Source organism: Panulirus ornatus, chromosome 13 (genome assembly GCF_036320965.1).
Source record: "Panulirus ornatus isolate Po-2019 chromosome 13, ASM3632096v1, whole genome shotgun sequence".
NCBI classification, from domain to species: domain Eukaryota; kingdom Metazoa; phylum Arthropoda; class Malacostraca; order Decapoda; family Palinuridae; genus Panulirus; species Panulirus ornatus.
The window spans coordinates 61888262-61901090 of record NC_092236.1 but is presented as its reverse complement, the minus strand read 5'-3'; the positions used below and the strand labels follow the sequence as shown (position 1 = coordinate 61901090).

The 12829-nt window shown below is 41.2% G+C and overlaps 1 protein-coding gene across 10 annotated transcripts in view; it reads right to left on the bottom strand.

Annotated features, from left to right (window-relative positions):
- The window catches only part of LOC139752974 (aspartyl/asparaginyl beta-hydroxylase-like), a 147640-nt gene that overhangs the window by 54750 nt on the left and 80061 nt on the right, over positions 1-12829 (bottom strand). For all 10 annotated transcript variants that reach the window (XR_011713632.1, XR_011713633.1, XR_011713634.1 and 7 more), the window contains exon 4: positions 6992-8203. Coding sequence is in view for 7 of the 10 variants with exons in the window: in XM_071669131.1 (XP_071525232.1) it covers positions 6992-8203 (1212 nt within the window). In the remaining 3 variants the exon portion in view is untranslated. The remainder of the gene's footprint in view (positions 1-6991; positions 8204-12829) is intronic.

The following is a 12829-nucleotide window of genomic DNA, read 5'->3' as shown; positions in this document are numbered from 1 at the left end:
ATGCCTAAAATATTTACACAAAGCTTTAATTAAGATGCAAGTGTACTGGTTGATTGAGTTAAAACATAAAGCTTACCACAGCAATTGTACATATGGAAAATTAGGTTTTGAAGCAAAATAACAGAGTCCAGACAGACTCGTAGTGAGGATGGAAACAGGAAACAGTGAATGCAAATGGCTTGGCTCTAACAAGGATTATCCGGATGCAAGACATGGAAAATCATCTGAACAGATAGTAACAGAGGCTAGACATGGAAAATCATCTGAACAGATAGTAACAGAGGCCTACCATAATTAATATGTACAGCACTAAACAAAGGTTACCATAATAGGAATATCTGCCAACAAGTGGCACTAACTCAACACCAAGAACTATCAAAGTATTGTTATCTAAATCCAGAAACTTATGGACAGGAAGGATGGTATTTGTAACCTTGCTTCATCTATGCTCATGAAAATCACTTTCTTAACATAAACCAATTTTCTAAGTATTACAATGAGACAAGAATAAACATTCCTTGTATGAAACAAAAGATTTACCCACAAACAAACTAAAAGATACTAGTTTGCTTCTTCAGGTATTCGAAGAACAATGGAAAATTAGTCTCTACTTAAAAACCTACATCATTAATTGATATATAATCAAGGAAAAGTGAAACTCCAAGTAAAATTTAAGACCCTTTCAACTTTGGAACATGACGTTCATTGAGTAGATTATCTGTGCTTTCTAAGCTCAAAATCTGTATCATCAGAACCAAAGCAACAACATAAAAATCTTACAGAATATGAGGTAATATTGACTTTGGAATCTTTCAACAAATGTGACAGTCCCTGAATATAGACTTCCTACAGGGACCAAAGTATCAGGACTCTGAAAGCTTATCCAAAAATTTCATTCTAAAAGTAGTCCAAAGTATAGAGGATACAAAAGATAGTGAGAGGACTCCTGGCCATATGTTCAACAATGTAGTAAGCTGAAGACAAAGGAAGCCTGTAGGCATGGTTTCACTAAAAAGGAGACAACTAACTCTGGTACAAGGACCCAGAGGTGGGTTAGGCAATAAAGCTCCAACCCCCTGACTGATCCTCCTAAACCATAGGAGGGGGTCATACAGATTACATTTTCTCCATTAACAAGGAGGTGGGTCAGGCAGAAGGTAGCTGTCAGTTGGTTAGTCTTCAATGTGTCCTTAGGGGCTTAGTGCCAGCCCAAAATATCTCCACCTTAGCATCTGTTGGTATCACAGTCCCTAGAAAGTGGTCCAAAAAGTTTGTGTCAAGTGTCAACTCCACCATGCCCTTATGTTACAATGTCCAACATCTGCTACTGCATCTGTTCTTTTCTGTAACACTGATACTAGGTTGGAAGGATAGTTGTTTAATGTCTGTTTCTAGTCTTCTCTGTAATGTTGTTACTAAGTTGGAGGGATACTTGCTTGTTTAATGCCGGTTGAGTCATTCTAAAGTGATAATGTTTTTTTACTAGGTTGGAGGGATAGTTGTTCAATGCTGTTGAGTCATTCTAAAGTGATTATGTTTTTTTAAGTGTTATGATTGCTTAGGCAGGGGTAATTCAAACAGCAACAGATCAATGTGTCCTTATTAGGATCTTTGTTTTCAGTATCTAAACTCTGTGAAAAACTGATCTACAACAGAATGATGCAAAACATCCCATTCTCACGTACACAACATAGCTTCAGATTGAACCATTTCACCACCACTCTACACACTGACCTCATACAAAATATTCTTGATTGCTTCAACCAACCATAACCAATATCCCACACAATACTAATGGCAAAAAACATGAACAAAGTATTTGACATTCCCTTGAAACATCCTCACACAAAAGAAACATAACACTACCCTCCACAACAAATGATACTTGACACTACCTTCTACAACAATGACAAAAAGAAGTTAGCCAATTTTATAGCTGAGCATCATGCCATAGTCATTCACAATGGCTTCACCTCTACAACCTTTAAACTCTTGAGTGGAGTTCCCTAAGGAGCAGTTGATTCTCCAACCCTTCAATCTCTTCCCACACATCATCTTATTACCTCCAGGAAACCACAACATGAAGGTCCACTCATATGCAATGACGTGACAATAACATCATAACACCCTAACACCAGATTAAAAACAACAAACATGCAGCAGTACATTATATCTTCAGAACACAGGCTCACCACGAACAGAATTTCGGCATAACCAAAGAAATCTTCAATCATTCTTTTAACCCCAGACATCCATGAAACCAGTTTACACCCTCCAGTCACCCTGAATCATAATCACTCTCAATGAACAAATCACCAACCATTCTAATTATCACATATGACACTCCTGACATTCACCTCACCCCCTGCAATACCCATAACAGCAACATGAAAGCAACACAAACTAAATGCCCTCAGAAAACTAACTAACATCAGATTTGAACAAGAACATGAATCTCTACAAGCAATTCATCTCCACTCTATACTGTCTCACTTGTGTGGTCTTCCACCCTCTAAAAAGCAAATAAAACAAGAGCTGCAAACCACACAGAACTGAGCCCTTGCAATAATCACTGGCTGATTAGCAACCATATATACTTAACACTTACACAATGAAACAAAAATCCTCCCAATACAATCTCAACTCTAAAAGCTTGATTTTCAAATCTTGAAACAACAATAAACCCCTCCTGTCTAAAGCATTTCACAAGTAACCAACAACCTCCAAGCAGAAATTAAAAGCCTAACTCTGCCTCACACTTCAGCAACCTCTACACTCAGATCCCCTCACCCCAGCAGCATAACACCAATAAAATACACATACAGCAATGACCCAGCAAGCACTACATGGCCACTCTCTCAACTTAGTCTTAAACTTCAAACACCATCCATCAGAAGCTACACTCACAAACAAACAAGTCATATTCACCACAACCCAGGACCTTTCACGTCTGTGATAAAACAACCACTATGAACACATCGAACACCAACTGCTTAAATACCTCACACTCTCCACAGACAGATACACACAAAACTTTACTCCACTTTAGGACCCATGGTCATGCCCTGTGGACATGGCCATCTTCCTTAGTGCTGCAGGGGTTTCATAAAGAAAGAAGGAAGGAAGCTAGTAAGCATACATAGACTGCATCCTAGTTCAATCATACAAGAATGCTTATCACTGGTAATGTCAAAAGATGGTAAATGGTCTGGGCCCTCATCCACCTGCAAACTGAGATCATGTCGTCATGTCAAGGGACAACATCAGTCAAAATCTTGGACACCTCCCAAAGTTGTTCAAACCAAATAAAGGCTATACAAATTTTCAAGTATTTGGACCCTGCCAGAAGAGTGTCTGAAAAAGACAAGAAAGGCTGGATTTGTCTAACAGACTTGAAGATCCAGAGAATTATGTGTTGATCAACAAGGTGTGTGCTTACAGACAGCACCATAACGATCAAAGCCAGTTGATGATTGCTGATTGGCAGGGAGTACACTCAAAATGACCTACAGCTGCAACCACTGAATGGATGATTTGTGAAGGATGAGTAGATTTAAGCCCAACCAAAGATAGCGGGTTAGAGGCTTCTAACCCCCAGAGATTATGGCGATTCTCTCATAGCTAGTGGAATAAACTGACCTATGAGAGAAACAGTCATCCATTAATGATTATATAATCATAAATCCAAGGCAAGTGTTTTGGGAGCAGCTGAATGAGTGTGTTAGTGGTTTTGATGCACAAGACCGGGTTATAGTGATGGGTGATTTGAATGCAAAGGTGAGTAATGTGGCAGTTGAGGGAATAATTGGTATACATGGGGTGTTCAGTGTTGTAAATGGAAATGGTGAAGAGCTTGTAGATTTATGTGATGAAAAAGAACTGGTGATTGGGAATACCTGGTTTAAAAAGCGAGATATACATAAGTATACGTATGTAAGTAGGAGAGATGGCCAGAGCGTTATTGGATTACGTGTTAATTGACAGGTGCGCAAAAGAGAGACTTTTGGATGTTAATGTGCTGAGAGGTGCAACTGGAGGGATGTCTGATCATTATCTTGTGGAGGCGAAGGTGAAGATTTGTATGGGTTTTCAGAAAAGAAGAGAGAATGTTGGGGTGAAGAGGGTGGTGAGAGTAAGTGAGCTTGGGAAGGAGACTTGTGTGAGGAAGTACCAGGAGAGACTGAGTACAGAATGGAAAAAGGTGAGAACACAGGAGGTAAGGGGAGTGGGGGAGGAATGGGATGTATTTAGGGAAGCAGTGATGGCTTGCGCAAAAGATGCTCGTGGCATGAGAAGCGTGGGAGGTGGGTTGATTAGAAAGGGTAGTGAGTGGTGGGATGAAGAAGTAAGATTATTAGTGAAAGAGAATGAGTGGGAGATGTATAAAAGAAAGAGACAGGAGGTAAAGAGAAAGGTGCAAGAGGTGAAAAAGAGGGCAAATGAGAGTTGGGGTGAGAGAGTATCATTAAATTTTAGGGAGAATAAAAAGGTGTTCTAGAAGGAGGTAAATAAAGTGCATAAGACAAGGGAGCAAATGATAACTTCAGTGAAGAGGGCAAATGGGGAGGTGACAACAAGTAGTGGTGATGTGTTTGATGATAGAGTGGCAGATATAGGGTTTCTTGGTCAAGGTGGTGTGCAAAGTGAGAGGGTTAGGGAAAATTATTTGGTAAACAGAGAAGAGGTAGTAAAAGCTTTGCGAAAAATGAAAGCCAGCAAGGCACTGGGTTTGGATGGTATTGCAGTGGAATTTATTAAAAAAAGGGGTGACTGTATTGTTGACTGGTTGGTAAGGATACTTAATGTATGTATGATTCATGGCGAGGTGCCTGAGGATTGGCGGAATGCGTGCATAGTGCCATTGTACAAAGGCAAAAGGGATAAGAGTGAGTGCTCAAATTACAGAGGTATAAGTCTGTTGAGTATTCCCAGTAAATTATATGGGAGGGTACTGATTGAGAGGGTGAAAGCATGTACAGAGCATCAGATTGGGGAAGAGCAGTGTGGTTTCAGAAGTGGTAGAGGATGTGTGGATCAGGTGTTTGCTTTGAAGAATGTATGTGAGAAATACTTAGAAAAGCAAATGGATCTGTATGTAGCATTTACAGATCTGGAGAAGGCATATGATAGAGTTGATAGAGATACTCTGTGGAAGGTACTAAGAATATATGGTGTGGGAGGCAAGTTGTTAGAAGCAGTGAAAAGTTTTTATCGAGGATGTATGGCATGTGTACGTGTAGGAAGAGAGGAAAGTGATTGGTTCTCAGTGAATGTAGGTTTGCGGCAGGGGTGTGTGATGTCTCAATGGTTGTTTAATTTGTTTATGGATGGGGTTGTTAGGGAGGTGAATGCAAGAGTTTTGGAAAGAGGGGCAAGTATGAAGTCTGTTGTGGATGAGAGAGCTTGGGAAGTGAGTCAGTTGTTGTTCGCTGATGATACAGCGCTGGTGGCTGATTCATGTGAGAAACTGCAGAAGCAGGTGACTGAGTTTGGTAAAGTGTGTGAAAGAAGAAAGTTAAGAGTAAATGTGAATACGAGCAAGGTTATTAGGTACAGTAGGGTAGAGGGTCAAGTCAATTGGGAGATAAGTTTGAATGTAGAAAAACTGGAGGAAGTAAAGTGTTTTAGATATCTGGGAGTGGATCTGGCAGCGGATGGAACCATGGAAGTGGAAGTGAATCATAGGGTGGGGGAGGGGGCGAAAATCCTGGGAGCCTTGAAGAATGTGTGGAAGTCGAGAACATTATCTCGGAAAGCAAAAATGGCTATGTTCGAAGAAGTAGTGGTTCCAACAATGTTGTATGGTTGCGAGGCGTGGGCTATGGATAGAGTTGTGCGCAGGAGGGTGGATGTGCTGGAAATGAGATGTCTGAGGACAATATGTGGTGTGAGGTGGTTTGATCGAGTAAGTAATGTAAGGGTAAGAGAGATGTGTGGAAATAAAAAGAGCGTGGTTGAGAGAGCAGAAGAGGGTGTTTTGAAATGGTTTGGGCACATGGAGAGAATGAGTGAGGAAAGATTGACAAAGAGAGGATATATGTGTCGGAGGTGGAGGGAACGAGGAGAAGAGGGAGACCAAATTGGAGGTGGAAAGATGGAGTGAAAAAGATTTTGAGTGATCGGGGCCTGAACATGCAGGAGGGTGAAAGGCGGGCAAGGAATAGAGTGAATTGGATCGATGTGGTATATCGGAGTCGACGTGCTGTCAATGGAGTGAATCAGGGCATGTGAAGCGTCTGGGGTAAACCATGGAAAGTTCTGTGGGGCCTGGATGTGGAAAGGAAGCTGTGGTTTCAGGCATTATTGCATGACAGCTAGAGACTGAGTGTGAACGAATGGAGCCTTTGTTGTCTTTTCCTAGCACTACCTCGCACACATGAGGGGGGAGGGGGGTGTTATTCCATGTGTGGCGAGGTGGCGATGGGAATGAATAAAGGAAGACTGTGAATTGTGTGCATGTGTATATATGTATGTGTCTGTGTGTGTATATATATGTGTACATTGAGATGTATGGGTATGTATACTTGCGTGTGTGGACGTGTATGTATATACATGTGTATGGGGGTGGGTTGGGCCATTTCTTTCATCTGTTTCCTTGTGCTACCTCACAAACGCAGGAGACAGCGACAAAGCAAAATAAAATAAATAAAAAAAAAATCCAATTCAATGACAGCTTAGAAAGGCATCTCAGGTAACATGCAGTTACCCTGAATAAGCATGCTGAGCACTTCTGTAAGTCATGTTGTACTTTCATATAATAACCAATATGTCAAAAAGCTGTTTGTGCTGCAAAAATTCTACCACCTGTAAGGATAATGGTTCATTTTGAAATACTGCTCATCCAATTCATAATTTTGTATCATTGCCAAAAACAATCTTTATATGCACAGCAATAACTGAAATCCATTTTTCACTTTAATTAGAAGAAAGGCAGAACATATACTGAAATTCTTTATTAAGCATGCAGAACTTATAACTTCAATTTACTCACCTCTTTTTCTTCAACACGTCCCTTGACATCCTCCAAAAGAACTTGAATATGACTTAGTGTATCAAGCAACCCTTCTGTTTGACCACTTTCCATGGCACGAAGAACTCCTGAAAGATGTGGAGCCAACTGTGCAACCATGGCATTATCTGGATCCTTCATTAAAACTTCCTCAGCCAATGCCTCTACACGAAGATAAGCATCAGTTAAGGCTCCAGCCCCACCCTCTTTTCCATATTGTGACCAATCTTCTTCCTGTTCTTCAGTTTCTTCTTGACTTAATTTAGCACCAGCACCTCCCTCTTCTTTATCATCATCTGTTTCATGCTCTTCAACTTCAATATTATCATCTGTTTCCTTAGTAGATTCAACAGTAAGTGGGGAAGGTTCATCTTCCTGTACCTCAACAGAAGCATCTAAACCTTCAACTACTTTAGAAACTTCTGGTTCTTCAACTACTTCGACTGATGCAGTCTTCTGCACAACTTCCTCTCTTAGTGTACCATCCTCTACAACCCTCTCAGGAAGTATATCTTCATTCACACCCTCCATTGTAGGTACAGCTGTTTCAACTACTAAGGGGGCATCCGATTTAATTTCTTCCACTTTTTCCTCTGCCTGTGCAGCTTCTTCAACAGGTGTGATTTCTTGCGCTTCTGGTGTTACTTGCTCTACAGGGGCAACTTCTTCAACTACCTCCACAATTTCAACAACCTCCTCAACTGGGGTAATTTCTTCTATAACTTCAACAATTTCAACAACCTCTACTGGAGCAGCCTCTTCTACAGCACCCTCTATAGGTTCACTCTCATCTTTAGCATCCTCAACAGATATAGCTTCTGCAAAATCAGTGGAAGGTGATTCTTGGGAAAACTCATCTACTTTGACAACTTCTTCATCAGTTGTCTTATCTACTTTGACAACTTCATCAGTTGTCTCATCTACTTTGACAACTTCATCAGTTGTCTCAACTTCTTCAGTGGAAACAGCATTTAACACTGCATCTTCTTCAACAGCGACCTCTGCTGGCACAACTACTTCCTCCACAACCTGTCTTTGTTCTGGGGGTGGTACTTCTACAATAACTTCCTCAACTACTTGGACATATTCCTCCAGAGGAGGTGTTGCCTCTATAGGTTCATATTCTTCTTCCATTTCATGTTGTAATACAGGTGATGGAGCTTCTGGGATTATTTCTTCATCCATATCTATACTCTGTAAATATATGTACATCTATATTATTATTTTTTCATAATCATACCTATCGCCATTTCCCATATAAGTGAGGTAGCATCAGGAAACAGACTAAGAATGGCCCATCCACTCATATACACATATAAATACATAAACGCCCATGCACGTACATACATATACATATCAACATATCTACATACATATACGTACACATAAACAGACATGTGAATATATACATGTACATATTTATGCTTGCCTTCCTCTATTCCAGAGGATACAACATCGCTACCCCCTGCTTCAGCAAGGTAGAGCCAGGAAAACAGACAAAAAAGGCCACATTTGTTCACACTCAGTCTAGCTGTCATGTGTAATGCACCAAAATTACACCTTCCTATCCACATCCAGGCCCTACAGACCTTTCCATGGTTTACCACAGATGTTTCACACAATTTGGTTCAGTCCATTGACAGCACATCAACCCTGGTATACCACATTGTTCCAATTCACTCTATTTCTTGCCCGCCTCTCATCCTCCTAAATGTTCAGGCCGTGATCGCTCAAAATCTTTTTCACTCCATCCTCCCACCTCCAATTTGGTATCCTGCTTCTCCTTGTTCCCTCCACTTCTGACTCATGTATCCTCTTTGTCAATCTTTCCTCACTCATTCTCTCCGTATCTCCAAACCATTTCTGCTCTCTCAACCACACTTTTTTTATTTACCTCACATCTCTCGTACCCTTTCATTACTTACTCGATCAATCAACTTCACACCACATATTGTCCTCAAACATCTCACTTCAAACACATGCACCCTCCTCTGTACAACCCAATCTATAGCTCATGCCTCACAACCATATAATATTGTTGGAACTACTATTCCTTCAAACATACCCATTTTTGCTTTCCAAGTTAACATTCCTTACACATATTCTTCATTGCTCCCAGAACCTTCACCCCCTCCCCCATCTTGTAACTCACCTCCAATTCCATGGTTCCATTCTTTGCTAAGTCCATTCCCAGATACCTAAAAAATTTCACTTCCTCCAATTTTAATCCATTCAAACTTAATCCTATCTAACTTGTCCCTCAACCCTGCTGAACCTAATAACCTTGCTCTTATTCACATTTACTCTCAACTTTCTCCTTTCATACACTTTTCCAAACTCAGTCACCAACTTCTGCAGTTTCTCATTCGAATCATCCACCAGTACTGTATCATCGGTAACAACAACTGACTCACTTATCTCCTACAGACTGCATACTCGCCCGTCTCTCTAAAACTCTTGCATTTATCTACCCAACCACCCCATCTATAAAGAAATTAAACAACCATGGGGACATCACACACCCGTGCCGCAGACTGACCTTCACTGGGAACCGGTCACTCTCCTCTCTTCCTTCTCATACACATGCCTTACATCATTAGTAAAAAGTATTCACTGCTTCTAACAGCTTACCTTCCACACCATATACTCTTACGACCTTCCACAAAGCATGTCTATCAACCCTATCATATGCCTTCTCTAGATCCATAAAGCTACATACAAATCTATCTGTTTTTCTAAGTATTTCTCACATACATTCTTCAAAGCACACACCTGATCCACACATCCTCAACCAATTCTGAAACCACACTCCTCCCCAATCTGACACTCTGTGCATACCTTCACCTTCTCAGTCAATTCCCTCCCATACAATTTCCCAGGAATACTCAACAAACTTATGCCTCTGTAGTTTGAACACTCACTGTATCCTGTGGGGTGGGGTAATGCCAGGAATGGATGAAGGCAAGCAAGTATGAATATGTGCATATATATTTATATGTATGTGTATGTTGATATATGTATATGTATGCATATATGCGTGTATGAGCATTTTATGTACATATATATATATATATATATATATATATATATATATTTATTATATTATATTATTATACTTTGTCGCTGTCTCCCGCGTTTGCGAGGTAGCGCAAGGAAACAGACGAAAGAAATGGCCCAACCCCACCCCCATACACATGTATATACATACGTCCACACACGCAAATATACATACCTACACAGCTTTCCATGGTTCACCCCAGACGCTTCACATGCCTTGATTCAATCCACTGACAGCACGTCAACCCCGGTATACCACATCGCTCCAATTCACTCTATTTCTTGCCCTCCTTTCACCCTCCTGCATGTTCAGGCCCCGATCACACAAAATCTTTTTCACTCCATCTTTCCACCTCCAATTTGGTCTCCCTCTTCTCCTTGTTCCCTCCACCTCCGACACATATATCCTGTTGGTCAATCTTTCCTCACTCATCCTCTCCATGTGCCCAAACCACTTCAAAACACCCTCTTCTGCTCTCTCAACCACGCTCTTTTTATTTCCACACATCTCTCTTACCCTTATGTTACTCACTCGATCAAACCACCTCACACCACACATTGTCCTCAAACATCTCATTTCCAGCACATCCATCCTCCTGCGCACAACTCTATCCATAGCCCACGCCTCGCAACCATACAACATTGTTGGAACCGCTATTCCTTCAAACATACCCATTTTTGCTTTCCGAGATAATGTTCTCGACTTCCACACATTCTTCAAGGCCCCCAGAATTTTCGCCCCCTCCCCCACCCTATGATCCACTTCCGCTTCCATGGTTCCATCCGCTGCCAGATCCACTCCCAGATATCTAAAACACTTCACTTCCTCCAGTTTTTCTCCATTCAAACTCACCTCCCAATTGAATAGACCCTCAACCCTACTGTACCTAATAACCTTGCTCTTATTCACATTTACTCTTAACTTTCTTCTTCCACACACTTTACTAAACTCAGTCACCAGCTTCTGCAGTTTCTCACATGAATCAGCCACCAGCGCTGTATCATCAGCGAACAACAACTGACTCACTTCCCAAGCTCTCTCATCCACAACAGACTTCATACTTGCCCCTCTTTCCAAAACTCTTGCATTTACCTCCCTAACAACCCCATCCATAAACAAATTAAACAACCATGGAGACATCACACACCCCTGCCGCAAACCTACATTCACTGAGAACCAATCACTTTCCTCTCTTCCTACACGTACACATGCCTTACATCCTTGATAAAAACTTTTCACTGCTTCTAACAACTTGCCTCCCACACCATATATTCTTAATACCTTCCACAGAGCATCTCTATCAACTCTATCATATGCCTTCTCCAGATCCATAAATGCTACATACAAATCCATTTGCTTTTCTAAGTATTTCTCACATACATTCTTCAAAGCAAACACCTGATCCACACATCCTCTACCACTTCTGAAACCACACTGCTCTTCCCCAATCTGATGCTCTGTACATGCCTTCACCCTCTCAATCAATACCCTCCCATATAATTTACCAGGAATACTCAACAAACTTATACCTCTGTAATTTGAGCACTCACTCTTATCCCCTTTGCCTTTGTACAATGGCACTATGCACGCATTCTGCCAATCCTCAGGCACCTCACCATGAGTCATACATACATTAAATAACCTTACCAACCAGTCAACAATACAGTCACCCCCTTTTTTAATAAATTCCACTGCAATACCATCCAAACCTGCTGCCTTGCTGGCTTTCATCTTCCGCAAAGCTTTCACTACCTCTTCTCTGTTTACCAAATCATTTTCCCTAACCCTCTCACTTTGCACACCACCTCGACAAAAACACCCTTTATCTGCCACTCTATCATCAAACACATTCAACAAACCTTCAAAATACTCACTCCATCTCCTTCTCACATCACCACTACTTGTTATCACCTCCCCATTTGCGCCCTTCACTGAAGTTCCCATTTGCTCCCTTGTCTTACGCACTTTATTTACCTCCTTCCAGAACATCTTTTTATTCTCCCTAAAATCTAATGATACTCTCTCACCCCAACTCTCATTTGCCCTTTTTTTCACCTCTTGCACCTTTCTCTTGACCTCCTGTCTCTTTCTTTTATACATCTCCCACTCAATTGCATTTTTTCCCTGCAAAAATCGTCCAAATGCCTCTCTCTTCTCTTTCACTAATACTCTTACTTCTTCATCCCACCACTCACTACCCTTTCTAATCAACCCACCTCCCACTCTTCTCATGCCACAAGCATCTTTTGCGCAATCCATCACTGATTCCCTAAATACATCCCATTCCTCCCCCACTCCCCTTGCTTCCATTGTTCTCACCTTTTTCCATTCTGTACTCAGTCTCTCCTGGTACTTCCTCACACAGGTCTCCTTCTCAAGCTCACTTACTCTCATCACCCTCTTCACCCCAACATTCACTCTTCTTTTCTGAAAACCCATACAAATCTTCACCTTAGCCTCCACAAGATAATGATCAGACATCCCTCCAGTTGCACCTCTCAACACATTAACATCCAAAAGTCTCTCTTTCGCACGCCTGTCAATTAACACGTAATCCAATAACGCTCTCTGGCCATCTCTCCTACTTACATAAGTATACTTATGTATATCTCGCTTTTTAAACCAGGTATTCCCAATCATCAGTCCTTTTTCAGCACATAAATCTAAAAGCTCTTCACCATTTCTATTTACAACACTGAACACCCCATGTATACCAATTATTCCCTCAACTGCCACATTACTCACCTTTGCATTCATATCAC